This window comes from Mobula birostris, chromosome 2, assembly GCF_030028105.1.
Source record: "Mobula birostris isolate sMobBir1 chromosome 2, sMobBir1.hap1, whole genome shotgun sequence".
In the NCBI taxonomy this organism is placed as follows: domain Eukaryota; kingdom Metazoa; phylum Chordata; class Chondrichthyes; order Myliobatiformes; family Myliobatidae; genus Mobula; species Mobula birostris.
Genome location: NC_092371.1, coordinates 147,755,340 through 147,777,451, shown reverse-complemented (window position 1 = coordinate 147,777,451; position 22,112 = coordinate 147,755,340). Strand labels below are relative to the sequence as shown.

At 38.4% G+C, this 22,112-nt stretch overlaps 1 protein-coding gene across 3 annotated transcripts in view; it reads right to left on the bottom strand.

The window, feature by feature from the left end:
* Positions 1–22,112, bottom strand: part of phip (pleckstrin homology domain interacting protein) — a 192,638-nt gene that overhangs the window by 52,443 nt on the left and 118,083 nt on the right. For 2 of the 3 annotated variants that reach the window (XM_072250215.1, XM_072250210.1), the window contains exons 16-22: positions 19,236–19,364; positions 16,331–16,556; positions 15,660–15,791; positions 11,497–11,680; positions 10,852–10,954; positions 1,810–1,953; positions 183–262 (exon numbers count right to left, since the gene is read on the bottom strand). In XM_072250215.1, coding sequence (XP_072106316.1) covers positions 183–262; positions 1,810–1,953; positions 10,852–10,954; positions 11,497–11,680; positions 15,660–15,791; positions 16,331–16,556; positions 19,236–19,364 — 998 coding nt within the window. The remainder of the gene's footprint in view (positions 1–182; positions 263–1,809; positions 1,954–10,851; positions 10,955–11,496; positions 11,681–15,659; positions 15,792–16,330; positions 16,557–19,235; positions 19,365–22,112) is intronic. The other variant, XM_072250216.1, reaches the window with a different exon arrangement.

The window sequence follows — 22,112 nt, the reverse complement described above, 5'->3', positions numbered from 1 at the left end:
GACCTGTTCCACTGGTCAATAAAATCATGTATGGTTCTAATTTTGACCTTAAATCCATTCTCTTGCCCAATCAATTCAAAAGTCAATTTCAACGCTACATCACTACTGACACCGGCAGTAATAATCACCAAATCTTGCTTAAAATTTAAAGTAAATGGTAAATGGCTTAAAACATCAATTGCCTTGAACTGCTGCTCTCATTGTGCCATGCATCTCCATCTTCTTCTGAGGTTACACCGTTGACACCACGGACTTCAATCTCCTGAAAATTAAGATCAAAATGGAATGACGATATATACTAACATAATTAATGCTGCACATTCACTGTGCTCTAAAAACATGAATTATAACAAATAAAAATGTAAGTCAAACGTGGTCAAGTGGTTAAGGCATTGGACTAGTGACCAATGAGTTCGTGAGTTCGAGCCCCAGCCGAGGCAACGTGCGTTGTGTCCTTGAGCAAGGCACTTAATCACACATTGTTCTGCGTCCTAATGCCCTTCCCTTGGACAACATTGGTGTTGTGGAGAGGGGAGACTTGCAGCATGGGCAACTGCTGGTCCATACAACCCTGCCCAGGCCTGTGCCCTGGAAAGTGAAGACTTTCTAGGCGCAGATCCATGGTCTCGCAAGACTAATGGATGCCTTTAGATTAGATTAGATTAGATTCAACTTTATTGTCATTGTGCCAAGTACAGGTACAAAGCCAATGAAATGGAGTTAGCATCTAACCAGAAATCCAAATAATAATGTTAACTACAAAATAACTGCGAATAAAAAGTAAGTGCTATAGCACACAAATATAGAAGTACTGAGACAGAACAATGGGTGCAATACTGCTTAGCACTGTGATGTGAGGTTCAGCAGGGTCACAGCCTCAGGGAAGAAGTTCTTCCTGTGCCTGCTGGTGCGGGAACGGAGGCTCCTGTAGCACCTACCGGATGGGAGGAGAGTAAAAAGTCCATGGTTAGGGTGAGATGCATCCCTGATAATGTTTTTCGCTGTAACATTCGAGATGATCATTGATACCTTCAAATTCTTTGTAGTTTCTAACTTGTTGAAGTAGTGAAATCGTTCTATTTTCACTACTGGCTGTGTCTGATATATCCAAGCCAGAATGCTTGAAACTGCAGTGAGAAATCAGTTCTGAAATGCCTTACTGCTTATTTCTCGCCAACTAGTAAGTGACAAAATCACTGCTTTTTGATCACAAACATACACAACTGACGCTATTTAAAAACTGTTCACTCTAAGCACGATGTACCGTCTCACAGCCACACATGTGCATGCAACTGACACTAGTTAGAAGTGTTCGGCAACTGTCACAATAATCACGCATAGCGTCCCAAATAAACAAAAGGAATCCTGGTCATTTTCTAGGTTAGTTTTTGTTCTTTAAGAGTTGTCCCAAAGAAACAGCTGCCATGATTAACTGATGGCCCAATTAACCGGAATTCACTGTATTTCATTTGTCTTCTTAATTACGCTAACTTTCTACAGCACAATACAGGCCCTTTGGCCCACAAAACTGCTTAATAAGTTTGATAATATGCCAAGTCATAATTTGAAAACAGTTGCATAATTGTTACATATTGTATCTAATCAGGTAATTCTATGATCATCAGGAAAATTTTCATGCATGAACCTAGAAACTGTTAAAAATGTATGAAGATGATTCGTGGAAAACATTATCAACCAAATACACATTCACCCTCTATCCAACAATTAACCCATATAACAACCAGTAACGTTTCAGCAACTTGAATCATTAACAAATTACATGAAGAGGTATTTTCCTATAAAATTTACCTCTGAAGAACTGTTGTAATCTACATTCTGCTGTGAACTTCTGCTGCTGTCATCGATAGCAGATCTTGTGCGGTAGTTGTGTACATTCTGGCGGCCTTGTTTCCTCACTTCCCCGTTTTCATGCAACTGTTCATAGGTATGGGCCTAAAGATTATCAATTTAATAAGGCAAAATTTGTTTTAAAAAAATATTCACTTGAAGTTGCTCAAAAATACCACTGCATCTTTTCAGTCAATCAATTTTTAATAGCAATTGTATCACCAGGTTTATACAAGTTTAAATCTTAACATCAAATAGCTGCCATAATCCAACAGAACATGAGATTACCTTCAAGTTGAATTGGACTGTGGCACAAAATTAAAGTTCACAAAATGGAAATGAGATGAGGATTGACTCAGTTTGGAATGAACATGTAAAAGTGAACAATGTAAAGTCAAAGGGAATTGCAGGTGGCAGAAATCATGTTTAGCAGAGTGTGTGGGAAACACCCACTAGGCATGGCAACATCTGATAAAGGATCATGAACATAAAATATCAATTTCATTACTCTTTTCACAGATACAGGTTCCCCTGCCATCCGAAGGTAGAGTGCTCCTATGAAACTGTTCATAAGCCGGAATGTCGTAAAATGAAGAAGCAATTACCATTTATTTATATGGGAAAAATTTGTGAGCGTTCACAGACCCAAAAAATAACCTACCAAATCATGTCAAATAACACATAAAACCTAAAATAACAGTAACATATAGTAAAAGCAGGAATGATATGATAAATACACAGCCTATGTAAAGTAGAAATACTTTTCCACAATCATTGCCGCACTGTTCTCTATAGCGAAAATCTCACGCAAGCGCTCTCAGCAGAAACACGGCACAAGCGCTCTTGGCATAAACACTCTCTCCAGTAACCTTTAAGCTATGAAGCTGCCAAATCATACCAAATAACGCATAAAAATACACAGCCCATATAAAGTAGAAATAATGTATGTACAGTGTAGTATCACTTACCGGAATTGGGAAGACATCGAGCACACTGATGATGGTGTGTTAGGCTGAGTCGTCGGAGGGTGGGGTGGTGCAGTGGTCCCCAACCTCCGGACAGCGAACCGATATCAATCTGTGAAGAATGCAGTGGTGCAGCGGTAGCCCGGACATACCCAGCACACCTTTAAGAAAAAAGCCAAAATAAACAATCTAATTAATTAGGTGCCACATGGCACGTAAATGTCTGCCCAGATCAGAGGCCACGCAATCAGCAATCACCTCTGATCTGGGCCAACATTTACGTGTCGGGCGGCACCTAATTAATTAGCTTGTTTATTTTGGCTTATTTCTTAAAGATGTGTTGAGTGTGTCTCAGCTACCGCTGTATTCTCCGCGGCAATGTATCGGTCTGTGGCCCGGGGGTTGGGGTGGTGGGACACTGGGGTGTCATCTCATCGTCGTCTGTTCCATCAGGGCAGGCAGGTCATCTTGCTCCCGTTCAGTTCCTGGACGACTTCAATTTCGGTCCATTCGCTACTGCATTCAGTTTTGATTGTTATCCTTTCCTCTTCCAATTGATCAGCTCTTCATCTGTCAGTTCTTGGTCATGGGATGCCAAAAACTCTTCAACATCATCTTCGTCAACTTCCACAAGCCAAACTCACTTTGTCCTTACTTTGTTCACCACCATCGAAACGCTTAACTATGTCTAGTTTTACGCTAAGTGTAACACCCTTATCAGCTCTTTTAGGCTTTTCCGATACCTCAGAACTCATCTTGCTAACAGCTGATCACAGGCACGTATTTAAGCGATGCCGGCGAGAATGCAGTTCCAGGGGAGGAGCTTGGATGCTCGGGGCGCGCACTGGCTTTTATCGCACGCTGCCTTTTTTCGTAACAGTGAAAACACCTTCTGTTATCAAAAACAGGTAACTAATGTAGGTCTTTGGTAACAGCGAGGTTTCGTAAAGCGAACATTCGAGAAGCGGGGGACACCTGTACTGCCTCATCTGCTTAGTATTTCTAAATTTTCCTATTTCCCTTCTACATCAAAAGGAACTGCTAACATCCTGATCTGAATGTAATCTGAATGAATCTAATCTGAAAGTAATATAAGACATAAGACAAGACCATAAGACAAAGGAGCAGAAGGCGGCCATTCGGCCCATCGAGTCTGCTCCACCACTCTATCATGAGCTGATCCATTCTCCCATATAGTCTCACTCTCCTACCTTCTCACCATAACCTTTGATGCCCTGGCAACTCAGATACCTATCAATCTCTGCCTTAAATATACCCAATGACTTGACCTCCACTGCCGCCCGTGGCAACAAATTCCACAGACTCACCATCCTCTGGCAAAAAAATGTCTTCACATGTTTGTTCTGAATGGACGCCCTTCAATTCTTAAGTCATGCCCTCTCGTACTAGACTCCCCCATCATGGGAAACAACTTTGCCACATCCACTCTGTCCACGCCTTTCAACATTCAAAATGTTTCTATGAGGTCCCCCCTCATTCTTCTAAACTCCAAGGAATACAGTCCAAGAGCGGACAAACGATCCTCATATGTTAACCCTCTCATTCCCAGAATCATTCTAGTGAATCTTCTCTGAACCCTCTCCAATGTCAGCACATCCTTTCTTAAATAAGGAGCCCAAAACTGCACACAGTACTCCAAGTGAGGTCTTACCAGTGCCTTATAGAGCCTCAACATCACATCCCTGCTCCTATATTCTATTCCTCTAGAAATGAATGCCAACATATCATTCGCCTTCTTCACCAACTCAACCTGGGGGTTAACCTTAACGGTATCCTGCACAAGGAATCCCAAGTCCCGTTGCATCTCAGAACTTTGAATTCTCTCCCTATTTAAATAATAGTCTGCCCGTTTATTTCTTCTACCAAAGTGCATAACCATACACTTTCCAACATTGTATTTCATTTGCCACTTCTTTGACAATTCTCCCAAACTATCCAAGTGTCTCTGCAGACTCTCTGTTTCCTCAGCACTACCTCTCTCATGCCACTGTAATTTTCTTTACTCCACTGAAATACTGACACATCAGATTTCGGCTTCTCTTTTTCAAATTTCACAGTGAACTCAATCATGCTATCATCACTGCCTCCTAAGGGTTCCTTCACCTCAATCTCTCTAATCATCTCGGGTTTATTACACAATACCCAATCCAGTACAGCCAATCCCCTAGTGGGCTCAACAACAAGCTGATCTAATAAGCCATTTTATAGACATTCTACAAATTCTCTCTCTTGAGATCCAGTGCCGACCTGATTTTCCCAATCCATTTGCATGTTAAAATCCCCCACAATCATCATAACACTGCCCTTCTGACAAGCCTTTTCTATTTCCTGTTGTAATTTGTAGTCCACATCACGGCAGCTGTTAGGAGGCCTGTACATAACTGCCACCAGGGTCCTTTTACCCCGGCGATTTCTTAGCTCAACCCATAAAGATTCTGCACCTTCCGATCCTATGTCACCACTTTCTAATGATTTAATATCATTTCTTACCAAATAAAGCCACGCCTCCCCCTCTGCCTACCTGCCTATCTTTCCAATACACCATGTATCCTTGGACGTTCAGCTCTGACAGACATGCATCCTTTAGCCACGCCTCAGTGATGGCTACAATATCATATCTGCCAATCTGTAGCTGTATGACAAGATCATCCACTTTATTCCTTATGCTGCATGCATTTAAGTATAACACCTTAAGTCCAGTATTAGGTACTTTTTTGCTTTGATTGCACTGCAACTCATCCCAATGGCTGCAAATTTGCCTCATCCCCTGCCTGTCCTTCCTGATATCTTTACTGCTCACAATCTGAGATTTATTTCTGTTTTCCCCCTCCTCCGCTCTATTATTCCGGTTCCCATCCCCCTGCCAAATTAGTTTAAACCCTCTCTAACCCTCTCTCCCTGTCAAATAACAGGAAACCATTTTAATATGTTAAATAACAGGAAACCGTTTTCTTCCACAAAATGAGAGTTGGATTCTGAGACATTCAACTTAAATGAGCACTTAGAAAAAAATTAAAACAGATCAGTTTTTTCAACATCAGCTTGTTCCACAAGTGAGCAGAAATATGGGATTTTGTTTACAAATAATTGATATTTAATACACCAGAAAGGAACTCTCACTAAATTGATGTTCTTCAAAGTCACTTTCAAAATAGATTTCTAAAAGTACTAATTCAGAGACAACATGTGTACTTCATTTACCACTACCCCAGAGATCACTCTAGATGCTCCAGTCTGAATGTTCAGGAAAGTGCAGCTTGTGCTTTAAAAGGACAAATACTTGGTTGCATGCTGCTGAGCTGGTGAGATGATACCATCCTCTGCCTCCTCACTGTTGCACTTTGCTGTGCTGCAATAGTTGTCCAAACCTTAACCATTCATTGCTGATCTCCAGCAATGAATTGTCATACTTGACGTGGAAAGATTATCTGTGAAGGTTGGGACACTCAGCACGAAGAAAGCAGGACTATTTTGGGGGGACCAGCAGCAACCACAGACCACCCAAGTCCAATACTACCTCTCATTAGACTTTTCAGTTGACCTTGTTACCGTAGAAAAACTTCGGCTGGGGAGGGCCTTGCAGTCAATCAAATAGGTGAATATAGCCTTTGCACACCAACCTCTGAATATGTGCAATATCAAGTTAGCCAGTTTCCATCACAGCAGTGCACAGCAACAAAGACAGCAAAAATTTGTGTCAGGTTCTTAGCTCAAAAGCATCTTTGGTAACCCAAAAGCACACTTATTCCTGGGAATACATTCCAAGCATTGAACAAGGTAATGGTTCAACTAATTTCAGCTAATGTGATTTCAGAATACTTTTTTTTTTGTTTTAGATATGCAGTCTTTTGGGTCTGTAGCAGAACTGACTCATTCAGATACAGATACATAAAACTCATCCATCTTTAATATTAATTCAGTTTTTCCCCTCTCCATAGAAAATATCTTTTAAGTAGTTCTGTTTTTTTTTGTTTCATAAATGACTTTATTACTTATCACTAAGTATTCAAATTCTAGTTGAAAATATAGAGTAAATCACAAGGGCCTTAGGACCACTGTTGTATAGAGGGACTTGGGAGTATAAGCATGTCGCTCATTGTAAGTAGAGAAACAGATTCATAAAATGGTCAAGAAGCCAGGACATTGTGGGGACATCATATTCCAAATATATGAAACATTGTTAGATCGCACTAGGAGCACTGTATACAGTTCTGTCACCACACCACAGGAAGATTGTGGTGGCAACGGACAATGCAGAAGAGATTGACCAGGACGTTGCCTAGAATAAAGGGCTATAATCATAAGTAGAGATTGGAAAGTTGGATTTAATCTCTCTAGAACATGGGATGCTAAGATGTAACCTTAAAGAGGTTTATAAAATTATGAGGGGCACAAATAGGGTAGACAGTCAGAATCTTTATCTTAGGGGGGCCGAAAACTGTAGGACAAAGGATTAAGGAGAGAGAGGAGAAATTTAAAGATGATCCAAAGGGTAAGCTTTTCAGAAAAGTGAAGAGGGTGCATATCTAGAAATAACTGCCGCAAGAGATGGTAAAGGTAAATACAATTACAGTGTTTTTGCAAGCATTTACGCATGTACTTAGATAGGAAAGGCATTGAAAGATATGGAAGGGCAAATGTGATTAACATAAATGGGCATCATGGTTGGCATGGACATAGTGGGCCAAGAGGACCAGTTTCTGTGCTTTAAGATTCTATGATCTATTAACTTTATTCCATTGTAACTTGGTATCAGGTCAAGTCCTGAGAGATAAAAAGAAAACAATTTGAACCACCAAGTTGAATACAGACTTGTACCTTCATTGGGAACCTGCAGTTGGCAGTGGATAGACCAGTACATTTGATAAGACCAAAATGGAGAAAACAGCTAACATTCAGGATTTCTGGAACTCCTATAGGCAATGAATGACCTAGTGTGCTGTGGGTTCAGGCTTCCTTGTTGTTAAACCTTCTAGCCTTGTGTATGAAGGTCGGCATCTAGCATACCTGGAGCTATCTCAGCAAAGTCATAGTGTACACAGCTGAACAACAAAATTGCAAAAGAGCTTCTGCAATTTTTATGGAAGATTGCTGGTTCTCTCTTTTTCTGAAAATTCTGCCTTCGTGCTGTTGAACACTACTGTTGGAGGGAGACTGTGTGACTGTTTTGCTGAAAAGGCCATTACCCACTTGAGATAAGGTAGCAATCATTTCACATTCAAGATGAAATAAAAATGAAATACACAATTTATCTTCACAAAACCAATCACCTGAGTTCATCTTTTATATGTACAGTTCTCCTCATTTACTCTAAAGATCGTAGAGTATCACACTGGCTAAACAAACAATCGTAAAGTGAGGAAGAAAAATTTAAATCTTATTCCAATAATCAATACATATCTTCAGTTTCGCCCAATCTAGGTTCGACCAAACAGTAAGAGAAAGCATAAATGTTCTGAAATTTGCAAAGCAGTTGCTTGTTCCATTTTGTGCTCAGTTTCAAGTTCTTTTGGAATCTTTCCACTGATTATAACGACGATACTCTCAGTACTTAGTTTTCTTAGTTACAGCACACTACTTGTACAATTGCAAGAAAAAGTTTGTGAATCCTTTGCAATTACCTAGTTTTCTGCATTCAATACTCATAAAATATAGTCTGATCGTCATCTAAGTCACAATAACAGACAAACACAATCTGCCTAAACCAATAACACATAAACAACTGTACTTGTCGTAAATACTGAGTACACCACTTAAACAACCACAGTCTAGGTTCAAAAAAGTATGTGAATCTCAGAGGTAATGCTTTCTACAAAAGCTATTTAGAGTCAGGCGTTCCAATCAATGAGATGAGATTGGAGGTGTGGGTTGTAGAGGTGCCCTGCCCTATTAAAAAAAAGACACACAAAGTCAGGTTACTGACAGGGCATGCACTTCTCAAGAAAGATCTCTTTATGTGCACCATACCTCGATCAAAACAACTTTCAGAGGACCTTAAAATAATTGTTGAGACACATGAAGCTGGAAAATGCTACAAAAGCATTTCTAAAAGACATGAGTGTTCATCAGTCCACAGTAAGAGAAGCTGTCTACAAATGGAGGAAATTCATTAATGTTGCTACTCTCCCTAGGAATGTGCGTCCTGCAAACATCACACCAAGAACACAACATGCAATGATGAAGGAGGTGAAAATGAACCCAAGAGTAACAGCAAAAGACCTGCAGAAATCTTCAGAATATGCTAAAGTCTCTGTTCATGTGTTCACTATAAGAAAAAAACTGAAATAGAATGGTGTTCATGAAAAAACCATTGCTGAACGTCTCAAGTTTGCAAATGACCACATGGATGTTCCACAATCCTTCTGGGACAACGTTCTGTGGACAGGTGAGACTAAAGTTGAATTTTTAGGCAGAAATGTATACCGCCATGTTTGGAGGAAAAAGGGCACTGTGAAGCATGGTGGAAGGAGCATCATTGTTTGGGGCTGCTTTGCTGCCTCAGGGCTGGACAGCTTGCAATCACTGAGAGAATCATTAATTCAAAATTGTATGACATTTACAGGAGAATGTCAGAGTAGTAGTCTGTCACCTGAAGGTCAGTAAAAGCTGGATGACTCAACAAGACAATGATATGAAATACAGGGGTAAATCAATAACAGAATGGTTTAAAAAGAAGAAAATTTGTGTTTTGGAATGGCCGAGTCAGAGTCCAGGCCTTGAACCAATTGAGATACTGTGGCATGTCCTGAAGAGGGCTGTTCATGCAAGGTATTCCAGAAATATAGATGAACTGAAACCATTTTGTATGGAGGAATGGTCTAAAATTCCTCCTCATTGTTGTGCAAGTCCGATCAGCAGCAGTTTGGTGGAGATTACTGCTGCTTAAGGAAGTTCTACCAGTTATTAAATAGAAGGGTTCACATACTTTTTCCAGCCTGGTCTGTGAATGATTAAACAATGTGTTCAATAAAGACATGAAAAGTACAATTGTTTGACTGTTATTAGTTTAGGCAGTTTGCATTTGTCTATTATCTTGAGCTAGATGAAGATGAGACCACATTTTATGAGCAATTAATGCAGAAAACCAGGTAGTTGCAAATGGCTCACAAACCTTTTCTTGCAACTGCACAATTATGGCTGATCTAATAAATATAAGCAGATTGCAATAGACTAACTGCAAAACAACACCAGGGAAAGGAACTAAAGTTCGCGGCTATAATTTCAGCTCTGTAATTAAGCTTATATTGAGAGGAGAAAAGGCATGTTTTCACAAGAAGCAAGGAACAGTAAGTAATAATTCACCCAGGCTGCTTTTGCACTTCCTGCTGGTCAAGTTAAGTCTACAATTAGAAAATAGCTTTAAAAAAATCTAACACTTTACTTACTGCTGCATTCTGAGTGCCCTCAATCGCCTACGTCAATTATTTATTATTATCCCTTATCCTGTTTGATGCAGAAACTCCTTCTCATTTCATTCATGAATATCACAACACATGTGGAAATGCTTCTACAGAGCTGTAGCACTGACAGGGTGAATCTTGCTTTCAGTGATCTCCAAGTAAGTCCATTGTATAGTTTTAGATGTAGAAATACGCATTCAGAGGATTAATTTATTTCCCATTTATTAACAGCAAGGTCAAGACATAACTGTATTGCTGGAAGCAAAATAAAATTAGCACCTTTGATAAAATAAATCTTCTGAAGTATATGCTTACACAGGTTAGGACCAATACAAGATAAAACTCTCTCCAAAGTTGCTCATACCACAATTTGAGAAATACCATAGTTATGTCCTAGTATAAAATTTAGATCATATAATAACTTGCAAAAAGAAATCCAGGAAAATAGACTGGTTGCAATTAGTCATACCGTTGCAACCTTAGAAAACACCAGTCATAAGTTGGTTATTTCGAGCATGAAGAATCAATCTTTAAATCATCTAAGAGTTATGTGGTCTCTTACCTACCCTTTTGGCTATTCTTCTAGAATTGCTAAATGTATCTGATGAAGTAATTACCTTGTTTTCTCGTTGAACTTGATTTGTTGTTTTCTTTCTCTTCTCATATTTATAAATGTTTACTTCTTCTTCCCCTTTGGCTGCTCTACATTCTTCCTGCTTACTGTAACACAAGTATAATTAGAAAAGGGAAGTTAAGAGTGGCACCCACACATACATCAACTGGATAATAAAGATGAAAATCTTTCGATGCTTTCCAAGGTCTCAATGTTGGAGCATTTTTGTTAGGGCTTATTGTGCAGTGATCAGAGGTTGGCAGAGGACCTTCATTTTGCAGAAGTTCAGCCACAATACAGTCTACATATGGTCACTACATAATGGCCCTTTATTTCAGACTCTCCAGTTCCTTTGCTGATAAATGCAATAATCTCTGGATCACTAATTTAAGCCGCACAATTGGTAGCCCTGTAACATAATCACAGTGCTACTGCACCATAATTTAATATACCCAGAACATGCAATTGATGAAAAAATTGTTGCAAAGTATTAACAGTGAATATCATGCAAACTATAATGCAGAATACATATTCCAAAGGATAAAAATACTTACTATCAATGGAAACAATGGACATTTCATTTCATTTATAAAAGAGAAATTAAAACATGTACAATTTTACTTTTCTTCCATAAAATTTGTATACGTACCTAGCTACACCCTGGGTTAATTCTGGCACTACTACCCTCCGACTCCAGGCCACAAGATCCCGCTCAGTGGCAATTTCACTTCTAGGTGCATTACTGTGCATCTGCCGCACACCTTCAATTTGTCCACTGCGTCTCAAGCCAACATTTGGAGGTGAGTGCATCTCAGAGGTAGAACTTTGTGAGCCTAGAATGAACAAATACAAAAACTTCTGAAATGTCTGTCATAGTGCTTCAAGGCAGGGGAAAACTTGCATGGTAGTACACTAGCAGAATGCATTTCAAACAGACAGAAGGATAATTACCATTAATAGCAATTTGGACTCAAAATGGCATATTTGGAAAGCATACTGATAATAAGTACAAAGTGAAAACAAGCAAATGAGAACATGAACAGCTTTGCAACTATATAGCATTTTCTTTTAAAAATACTCAAGATTTTCATTCTCACAATTTAGCAAAATGACCCAATTTAGATGGTGTACTCCCTTGCAGCATGCCATCAGTTGGAGAATAGAAAAATATCAGTATGATAATTTGAATGAACTGTCAATATTAAGAAATAAGCATTCTTCAAAATACTGGGCCAGATGATGCTGATGGCAAAAATTCTCACTCTCGCATGATCAATATAGTCCAGCCAATCCAAGAATGAGTCTAAAGAACTTCGGATGCACTCCCTTTAACAAGTATATCTGTTCCTAGGTGAAGAGACCATAACTACAGACACTTCAGGTATGGTCTTAGCAAAGACTGTACTCTTGCTCTTGTATTCAATACCTCTTATTACAGGAAGGCCTATCTCTCTTCATAATTGCTTGCTGCACCTGCAAGCTTGCCCTCAATGACAGACGCATAAGCTCCCTTTTCAATCAATATCTCTAAAGCTAACTTTTCGATAACCAGCTCTATATTTTCATCCAAAATGGATAACTACATTTATTCATGTTATGTTCTGTCTGCCAAATATTTTCATGCTCACCTAACTAGTCTATGTCACCTTGATGCCTCTGTATCATCCTCAAAACGTAATCCCACCAGTTCCCTCAACCAGCGTATTGTGAAAGGTACATTAATTTCTATGTGGGCTTTATTTCCATTACCTTTGTCCCTCTTTTGCCCAGAGAATTCATGACAAAGGAGTTGAACTTCTGTCTACTGGGTCCATGTCAGTGCCCAGTACAAAATAATGCAAATCCCATTACCCATTTCCTTATTTCTCTCTATCACCGCAAATTATTCTCTCTCAGATATGTTCATCAACTCATCTTTGAATTAATTTGCATTAGAATACATAATTAGCTGTAGCTATTTAGCATGTCCACAGGTTTTTAGGATGTGCTTAGATTTCTTCAATGTAAAAGACACCCATGTGGTCAAGGCACTGGTGAGGCCTCACCTTGAGTATTGTATAAAGTTTTGGGCTCTTCATCTAAGAAAAGATGTGCTGGCATTGGAGAAGATTCAGAGGAGGTTTACAAGGATGATTCTGAGAATGAAAGGGTTATCATACAAGGAACATTTGATGGCTCTGGGTCTGTATTCAATGGAATTTAGAAGGATGAAGGGGTATCTCATTGAAACCTCGCAAATGTTGAAAGGCCTACACAGAGCAGATGTGGAAAGGATGTTTCCCATGGTAGGGCAGTCTAGAAGAGGGCCCAGCCTCAGGATAGATGGGTGCCCATTTAAAACAGAGATGTAGAGTAATTTCTTAAGCCAGAGGGAGGTGAATTTGTTCCCACAAGTAGCTGTGGAGGCCAGGTCACTGGGTGTATTTAAGGCAGAGCGTGTTTGTTCTTGATTGGCCAGAGCATCAAAGGTTATGGTGAGAAGGCTGGGGAGTGGGGCTGAGGAGGAGAAAAGGGGATCAGCCATGACTGAATGGCAGAGCAGACTCAATAGACCAAATGGCCTAATGCCGCTCCAATGCCTTACGGTCCTATGAGGAGAATATGCATTATCTGGACAAACAGCATCGAAGGCTGGGATGCTAGGTTGGTAGGCGAGTTGGTCACTGCAAGTTGCCTCTATTGTGTAGATGAAAGTAGAATCTGGGGGTAGGAGAATAGGGATGGAGGCAAGGGGATGGAGTATGTGAAAATAAATTTCTAGGACACTTAGCAGGAATGGAACTGCTGTCTGAGCTGGCAAACCTGATGAGCTCAAATGGTCTCATTCTATGTCATGTGGAAATATGAACCAGGGTCTCTGAAGTTGGAAGGCAAACATACTTGCTTTATGTATTAAATTGTAAGTAAATTGATATGAGAAAGGTATATTTTCCAGAACATCTAGAAACTAAGATATGGATAAAGACATAAAAAAGCTTGACTGGAATCAGAGGCGAAGATAAGAAAAGTATATATACATAACATCTGTTACTGGTTACATAGACAAACACAGCACCAACTTTTGCACACCAGGTATTCATCAGTAACAAGCAAACAAGGGATTACATTTTTGGTACAAGATTATATAAGAGGGAAATAGGAATGAGGAAAATCTCTTCTTTTTCATTTATATTATGTCTTTGTTCCCCACCAGTGCTTTCCATTTTGGAAGGTCCTGGTTATGTAATAAAAATTCTTTAAGAGTTTTAGGACTCTTTATTGACTTTTTTTTCCCTCTAATCAGTGTCAAGTCCCTGCTGCAAAGTAACATCAGGGAAGAAACACCCTCCACTCCTTTAGTTAGGTAGCCCTTACCTCAAAAGTGAAATCTGACAGCATTAGTATTCCAGTCCACAAAGAAGAGCATTGCAAGTAAGCTTAACCCTCATTTCCCTTCCAAGCATTCACACACAATTAGTTTGTATTTAGCTTACAATCAGAAATGTAAACTCAATAAATTCCCCTCTCTTCTCACCCCCTCCACCAACTAGTTCAACTGAAACACAGGAACAATGACACAGTGGACAACTTCTGCATATTTGTGGTTGAATTCTGAGTATGGTGGAGCTTATCTCATCACAAACAAACTAACCTTCCAGTCTCAAGGCTGCTTTTGAACGTATGTTCTGCTCTTCGATAGAGTCAGCAAACCAACATTAGAAGCTTTAAAGGCCTGCTGGGATATGGTGTTGCTAGCAAAATCCAAACTATCACTGAAATGTTTTTTTTTTTATTTTTGTTGTCACATATATGACAGAGACAAAAGACATTTGGCCCACTGGGTCTGTGTGTTTTTCTATTTCCCTGTAATGTATTTTTTTTCATCCTGAATTTTTCTGCCATCCTCTACCCCCACTATATTAGGGGGAATTTGCTGCAACCGATTAATTTACAATCCAGCACATCTTTGGAATGTGGGAGGAAATAAGAGCACACAAAAGAATCCCAAGTGGACACAGGAAAAATGTACAAATTCTGTACAGCCAGCACTGGACATCAAGATTGAACCTGATACATTGGTAGTGGCACTACTTACTGTGCCACTGCTACCATAATAACTCTCCTTATTCCCCATGATCAATTGAAAAGGTGGCAGGTTTCACAAACTATTTAACTTTTAGCAGTTAAGCCCAGTGAACCTAGTGAAGCCTTGCACTACTCTGTTGCAACGGCAGCATGGGTAACAGAAATGAGATGGTGTTACTTCTGTTGCTCCCCTGCCATGGCACTTGTGGTGGAATGTTTTAACAAATGACATTATTCCATTATTTCTAACTTCCTTATTTTGTAGTTTACCATTTGTAATCCACCAGGGAAACTGCTGGAACATAAAATAATAAACAGGAAGAGCGTGGAGGCATTCAACTTTTTTTTATTTTAAAAAGGACTTTGGTTAATCTACCTTGCATCTTATTGTCTGCCTGCACTGGACTTTCTCTATGACTGTAACACTATATTCTGCATTCTGTTATTGCTTTTCCCCTGTACAACCTTGACATACTGATGTGATAAAATGGTCTGTATGGATAGCATGTAAACAAACTTCTTCATTATACCTCACTGCATATGAAAATAATAAACCAGTTATCAATTAAACATAATTTAGGCATCCTAAAGTCAATCAAATCTTACAGAAGGCTTAAATTTTTGAGGTGACAATTGGGAGTTCATGGACAAAACGATGAATGACATAAAAGCTATTCTGCTAAATTAGATACATGTTAATTAATTCTATAATATTGCATTTACTAGTCAGGTATTAAATTGTCCTACCTAATCTTCCTCTGTTCAAGGTGTTGTTGGTACCTGTAGTTAGTCTCTGATCTTGTTCCTGCTGAAGTCGTTGAATCATATTGTCCAATGGACTGACTTCATGGTTTGCTTGACTTAGAACTTGGTTCAAACCTAGAGCGAAAGTGGCAACAGCAAAATAACAGGCAAAGCAAAAGCAATTAGTTTCATTCTACAAATTAGCAAGCACTACCATATTCCTTAGTAAATTTTTTTATATTTTCCAAAATAAATATCTCTTGTTGCGTTTTCTAAAATTATATATGTGACATTTGAAAATCTTTACACTTTTTGTTAAATTTAGTATGTATTTATTTCTATTCTGCATTTTTAACTTGACAAGGACAATCAGATCTATGTATTATTGAGTTACCAGCATGGTAGTAATATCCCCTAAAGCTGCACCATTATGTGAGAATAAAATCCTACACACTATACAACTTAAGTATGAAATGAGCTTTTGAAAAATATTGGCACTACAATTTCTTGCCAAAAGTATTATATTCCACAGAGTCTGGAAGGAACACTGACATTAGCTTAAGAGACATGCAAGTTTTAACTGCATTCTGAATTTTTAAAAATTTTCATTTGTTAATATGCAATGCTAGATACTTGACCAGTTTTCAGTTTCCTTAGATCATGAGTTTGATTACCTGTTGCAGAAACACCCATTTGTGGAATGAGTTGGTCATCTTTACAGTTCTCCCGGCCAGGTACTAATCTCTGGAATTTTGGTGGATGGGGGTTACCATCCACATCCACCAGGAACGGAGGTGGCATAAGATGTGGTGCTTGCTGCGTCTGCTCATCCAGTACATAGTTGTTGGCATCACGAATTAAGGGTCGATAGTCCGTGTGGAAAAACATCTGATCAGAGATCTACAGCAAGAAATTTTGAAAGGTTCAGGCATTTCATTTTACCTTGAAGGATTTATCAACTGTTATATTCACTTCTTTTTAAACTTGAAAGCTATAAAACCTGATGGTGACATGTTAGTATTCTGAAATTTTAGTTTTTAAAAAAAAGCGAACTTTTGCCAAAAATCCCAACAAATTCCTATTTCTGAAAAGGGGAATTCCAATGACTAGAGCAGGGCCTTTTATTTTCATGTTCACCGTATACAATATGTTTCAACCCAATAAAAAAGTTAACTTGATTTCTCATGCCACAGATGCTGCCTGACCTACTGACGCTATCATAAGAATGTAAGAAAATTAGAGCTGGAGCATGCTATTTGCCCCCTCAAGCCGGTCCCACCATTCAAAATAATCTTGGTTGATTTGCCCCAGACTGCATCTCTGCCAGTTCCTTGTAACTCTCTAATTCATCATCATTCAGAAATTTATCTACTTCTGCTTTAAATACCTCAAATGACCTCCAGGGAAGAAAAATCAAGAGATTCATTGCCTGAGTTCCTATGGAATTAAACAGCAGCTCCTCCCAGTCCTATAATCATTCAAATCTCGCCCATTAATGGAAACATATCATGCTCAGCATATTCAGTTTTTAGCATCTGCAGCTTTTTGATGATTGATTTCTCTTTTAGTTGGGGTAGGAGAGTACAATTCCTTGAGTATAGAGGACAATTATTCAAAGATTTATGATGAGTTCAGAACATCAGCAGTTGAGCTTGGGAGCAGCAAGAGGTCTACAGGCAGATGGCACCAGTGAGGGAAGAAAGTTTAGAGGCGGCAAACAATTCAGTTACATACCAACAGATATTAAGTTATTTCTTCCTGTACAAACCGACAACTACTTACATTAATAGAAAGAGAAACTCTGTTTCTTATGTCAAACATCTGTTAACTAATTTCTCTATTAAGAACTACAACAGACCATCAGATTAGCTAACTTTATTTTTGTTTGCCTTCTCACACTGTAACATTAATAATAAACTTTGTTGCACATACATGGAATGAGATAAAACTATTGCTAGAAATTATGGAAATATTTTGGTGGTTTAACAATTGTTCATGAATACCATTTCATCTGGTATTCATGTGGCAAAACCAATTATACTTTATAATAAATCATGTGCTATATAGTAATTTTATATTGCTATGTATTTTAGAAAAGCTGAGTTTTGTTATAGACCCAGGAGGAATTGGTACATATTTCTCCAACTTCAATTTATTAACTAAACATTTGATGGTTTACTCCTTCCTCTAGTCAGCTATCTTTGGCTATTCTCTCAAACATCTTCTCCAGGGGCCTACGTTCTACTTCCCCATGCCTAGCGATACTAAACTAGTTGTCAGACACCACTCCCTTGACCAACTGAGATTGCTAATAATTTCTCTTGTCAAGTACTATTCCCAGCTGCCGGAAAATCTTTCATCATCATCTTTACACCTAAAAACCACTGATCTCTTTTCATTTTGCAAACTACTGCTACATCTTTACCCAGCTGCTCCTGGTAGAATGTACCCAATTCTTTGTTTTATATCTCCATCACCAAAGCCCCCTCTATCAACATCCTTTTATTATTAAGTTAACCAAAAATTTAATGAGAATAGCCACATAAAATTGATGCCTGCAAGTACAGGTGAAAAGTTCAAAATTCTGTGCAAGCCCTTCCAGCAACTACAAGCAATGAGAGTGCAATGAAATGGAACTGGAATAGTCCCACATCTCCTCTACAACACTCATGAACCTTGGCACCATCCAGGACAAGGTGGGGTGCTTGGCGCATCGGATCTGCTGTTTGTATTTTCTACCAAGTGCACTTCAGTTATTTACCAAGAGTAACACATACAAAATGCTGCAGGAACTAGCAGGTCAGGCAGCATTTATATTACTTATTGAACTATCTTTACTTACTTTACTATCAGAATTGGAACGCAGCCACCTATAGATTCCCCTCCAAATCACATTAGGTCCTGATTTAGAAACATTGCTAGATTTTTCACTGTTGTTGCCTAAATGTTTCAGGTCCAAAAGCCCATGTCTTTTATATGGGCTTGATGTCAGGTTTTGTTTCATACTGCTGCTGTACAACAGAATGGGACTTTTTGCTGAACTTAAAGATAGCACACAATTACAGGTAGCAGTGAATACAATATTTCTACTAATTAAAAATTTTTGATTACCCTTTCAATATAGAAACAAAGTAATAATAATCTACATCATAATTTTACTGTTTGGGATATTCAATGGTTATAGAAGCACTGGAATTCATCATCAGAATCTGAAGAATGAATATACAGTACACACACACAAACTTTTCCACAATAATAAATTGTTTCTTCAGATTCTGATGATGACAATAAACTCAAGATGTTGAGGTCAATGCTCATTAATAAACTCATGTGTCAGGAATGGAAACCGTTCATCATGTAGATAACTTTTTAAAAATACTTCTCTGGCTTCCATTTGTCTGCTCACATAATGATTCAACAGCAAAGGAGAAACAAACATTGAAATATTCAAAATGTCAAACAACAACAGTATCCAAGTTTTTTTTAATGTTGTAGATTGAAATTTTAAAAAAATATTCAAAACCAAAACCAATGTTGGGAATCTTTAAGACAACTTATTTTTTTCAAAAGCCATCATACCTTGTCATATTTACTGCTTGAACCAAAACCAAAAATAAGAAGGTGCCCATGGGAATCAGTACATGCAAAATGTTGCCCATCAGGGGAGCATTTGCAATCAAATACAGCTCCATGTCCCTGGCCTTCAATCTGAAAAATAGAATTTAAAAATAGTAATGAGAACAACACACATTGTATTTTTGCAGAGAAAGGATAGCTGACTTCGCCATCAGATGCACAAACCTACATCATTCTGAAATTACTGTATTTTTGATGGAGAAGTAATGATTTAAATTTAAGTACCATACAATCCATTTTTTAATTATATCTGCCAAAAATCTTGCCACAATTAATCCAAAAGCAGCTGGACAGAAAAATAAAAATCAACAGCAACAGAATAGAATTTATCTTGCCTTTTAAATATGAAGTGCTAATTTTATTAAGTGGACAAAAACATGGAAGACTTATGAAATGCATGCCTAAGGCTTGCACTAATTACAATAATCATACACACGTGACTTGACTGGCTTTAAATAGAACTAGGATCTCACAATTACCATGTTAACGTGCTGACAACAAAATGCATTTTGCATTCATAGTGATTACGGATGGATGAAGAAAAGGACAGTTCTCCGAGTTACACAGATCCAAGCAGCCACTTTTCTTTGTGGGGTTCAGAGTGATCAGCATGCTGCCAAGCAATGATACTAAAGTGAAACAGCATTTTAATTCCTAATAAGGATAGTATGTTTTTTTTTTAATCTAAAGGCATTCTGCTTAAACCTTTTATCATCCTGGTTTTGGTGAAAGTACCAAGGGAGAAGAAAGCACAAAAAAAAGAACAAGATTGTGCTTACATTTCAATTTTCAAAATTGTTAAAATACGGTTAGAATTAATCATTTTAATTAAGAATGTTGTAACATTCTATGTTGAGTCAAAATATTAGGCAGGACCACACTGAACCCATCCACCTTCTGAAATTGTCATCAAACGCTATCTGTCTGCATTAATCTGGGCTGCATGCAGTAGGCACGTTCCAATAACCTTCTGTCGCTGGCAGTCAGACATCAAGACAAAGCAAGGACTTAGGCCAGAGTATCCTGACAGCAAAGCTTGGGGTGAAGCTTTTGCTTTGTGATAAATCCTACAAAGCTTTGCTTTCGACATCAAAATAATATTAAAAAAATTAAAACATTTAAGGATGTATATTTTAAAAGTTATAAGAAATGCATTAAAGGCTGAAGTGAAATAATTTTAAAATACTAGCCTAGATACTGGACAGAAGGTCATATTTTTTCCAGCGGTGCAAAATTGAAATCATCTGGAGACTATATTAGAAAAAATTTTCAGCTGAAGTTGTCATAATATTGGATTAGGTGTTTCTGGTCACAATATATGCTAGCATATCAGACATCTTCCCAGCAAAAGATCTACACCTAATGCCAGCCAATTTGAGACCGCACTGAAACAAAGCTCCACACATAATGGAAGTAGAGTCGAGTCGGTTAATTGGGGCCGATACTTATTTGAAACAACTCTTAGAAAACAAAAACTAATTGAGAAAATAGCTAGGATTCCTTTCATTTACTTGAGACACTATGCCGCTTACTTTCTTGGGACATGATACTGCTGCCAAACAGTTTCTAACCAGTATCAGTCACGTGCACGTGTGGCCATTGGATGTGATTAGAGTGCAGTTTTTAAGTAGCGTCAGTTGCATGTGCCTGTGTTATGTTATCCATCTGGGGTGATGGACACCGATTCAAACAGCAATGCCTTTTGATAATTTTTACTTTAAAATTTCGAACCTTTGCAAGATGCCAAGAAACAGTTTGACATTAGTCAAATAAATTACTGACTTTGTTCATTTACAGTCAACCAAAAACATGGCAGAATACACAGATGAATTCCTCTTTCGATAAAAATAACAAACTAATACAGAATTTTATAGTACTGCCATAGCATTGGCTATGTTCTAATTTGTTCTGTATTTCATTTAAATACATAATTTGTTTTTCAGTTAAATGGTAATTTGTGTTTTTTAATACCTTTTTAACTATTTGCGTGAAACTCTGGCTAATTGGGGCAGCCGCATAATTGGGCCAAAGTATACTGGGTCCAATTAACCAGAATCCACTGTATTACAAGAATGAGAAGCTTGCCATGTTGTGTTATTATTTTATTCAGAATGTACGGAGCCTTGCAGCTAATAAGAAAAAAATGATTCAAAATAAACTGCACCAAAATATGCAAAGGTCTACAGAATGTGAAGAAGTTTAAAGCAAGTATTCTATTTCAAAAGTACCTTCTTGCTTAGCTTCTCATTCACTGAATGCCTCAGTGGTGACCTGAATTTCAGCTCCAAATCACACACGATCCTCTCTTGGAAATACATGAGGATTATCAGTCTGAACTCCCAATAATTGTTCTATTATTGTTAATCTGCTTCAGTTAAAGTCAGCCGAGAAGCCAATCTTTAATTGAAATCAGAACCCTCCCGGAGTACTGTGTGCAGTTCTGGTCTCCATACTTGAGGAAGGATATACTGGCTCTGGAGGCAGTGCAGAGGAGGTTCCCCAGGTTGACTCCGGGGATGCAGGGGTTAACCTATGAGGAGAGATTGAGTCGCCTGGGACTATACTTTCTGGAATTCAGAAGAATGAGAGGGGATCTTATAGAAGTATGCAAAATTTTGAAAGGGCTAGGTAAGATAGAATTAGGAAAGTTGTTTCCATTGGTAGGTGAGACTAGAATTAGGGGTCATTGCCTCAAGATTCAGGGGAGAAGATTTAAGACGGAGAGTGGTGAATCTGTAGAATTCTCTGCCCAGGGAAGCTGGTGAGACTTCTTCACAAAATATATTTAAGATACAGTTAGATAGATTTTTACATAGTAGG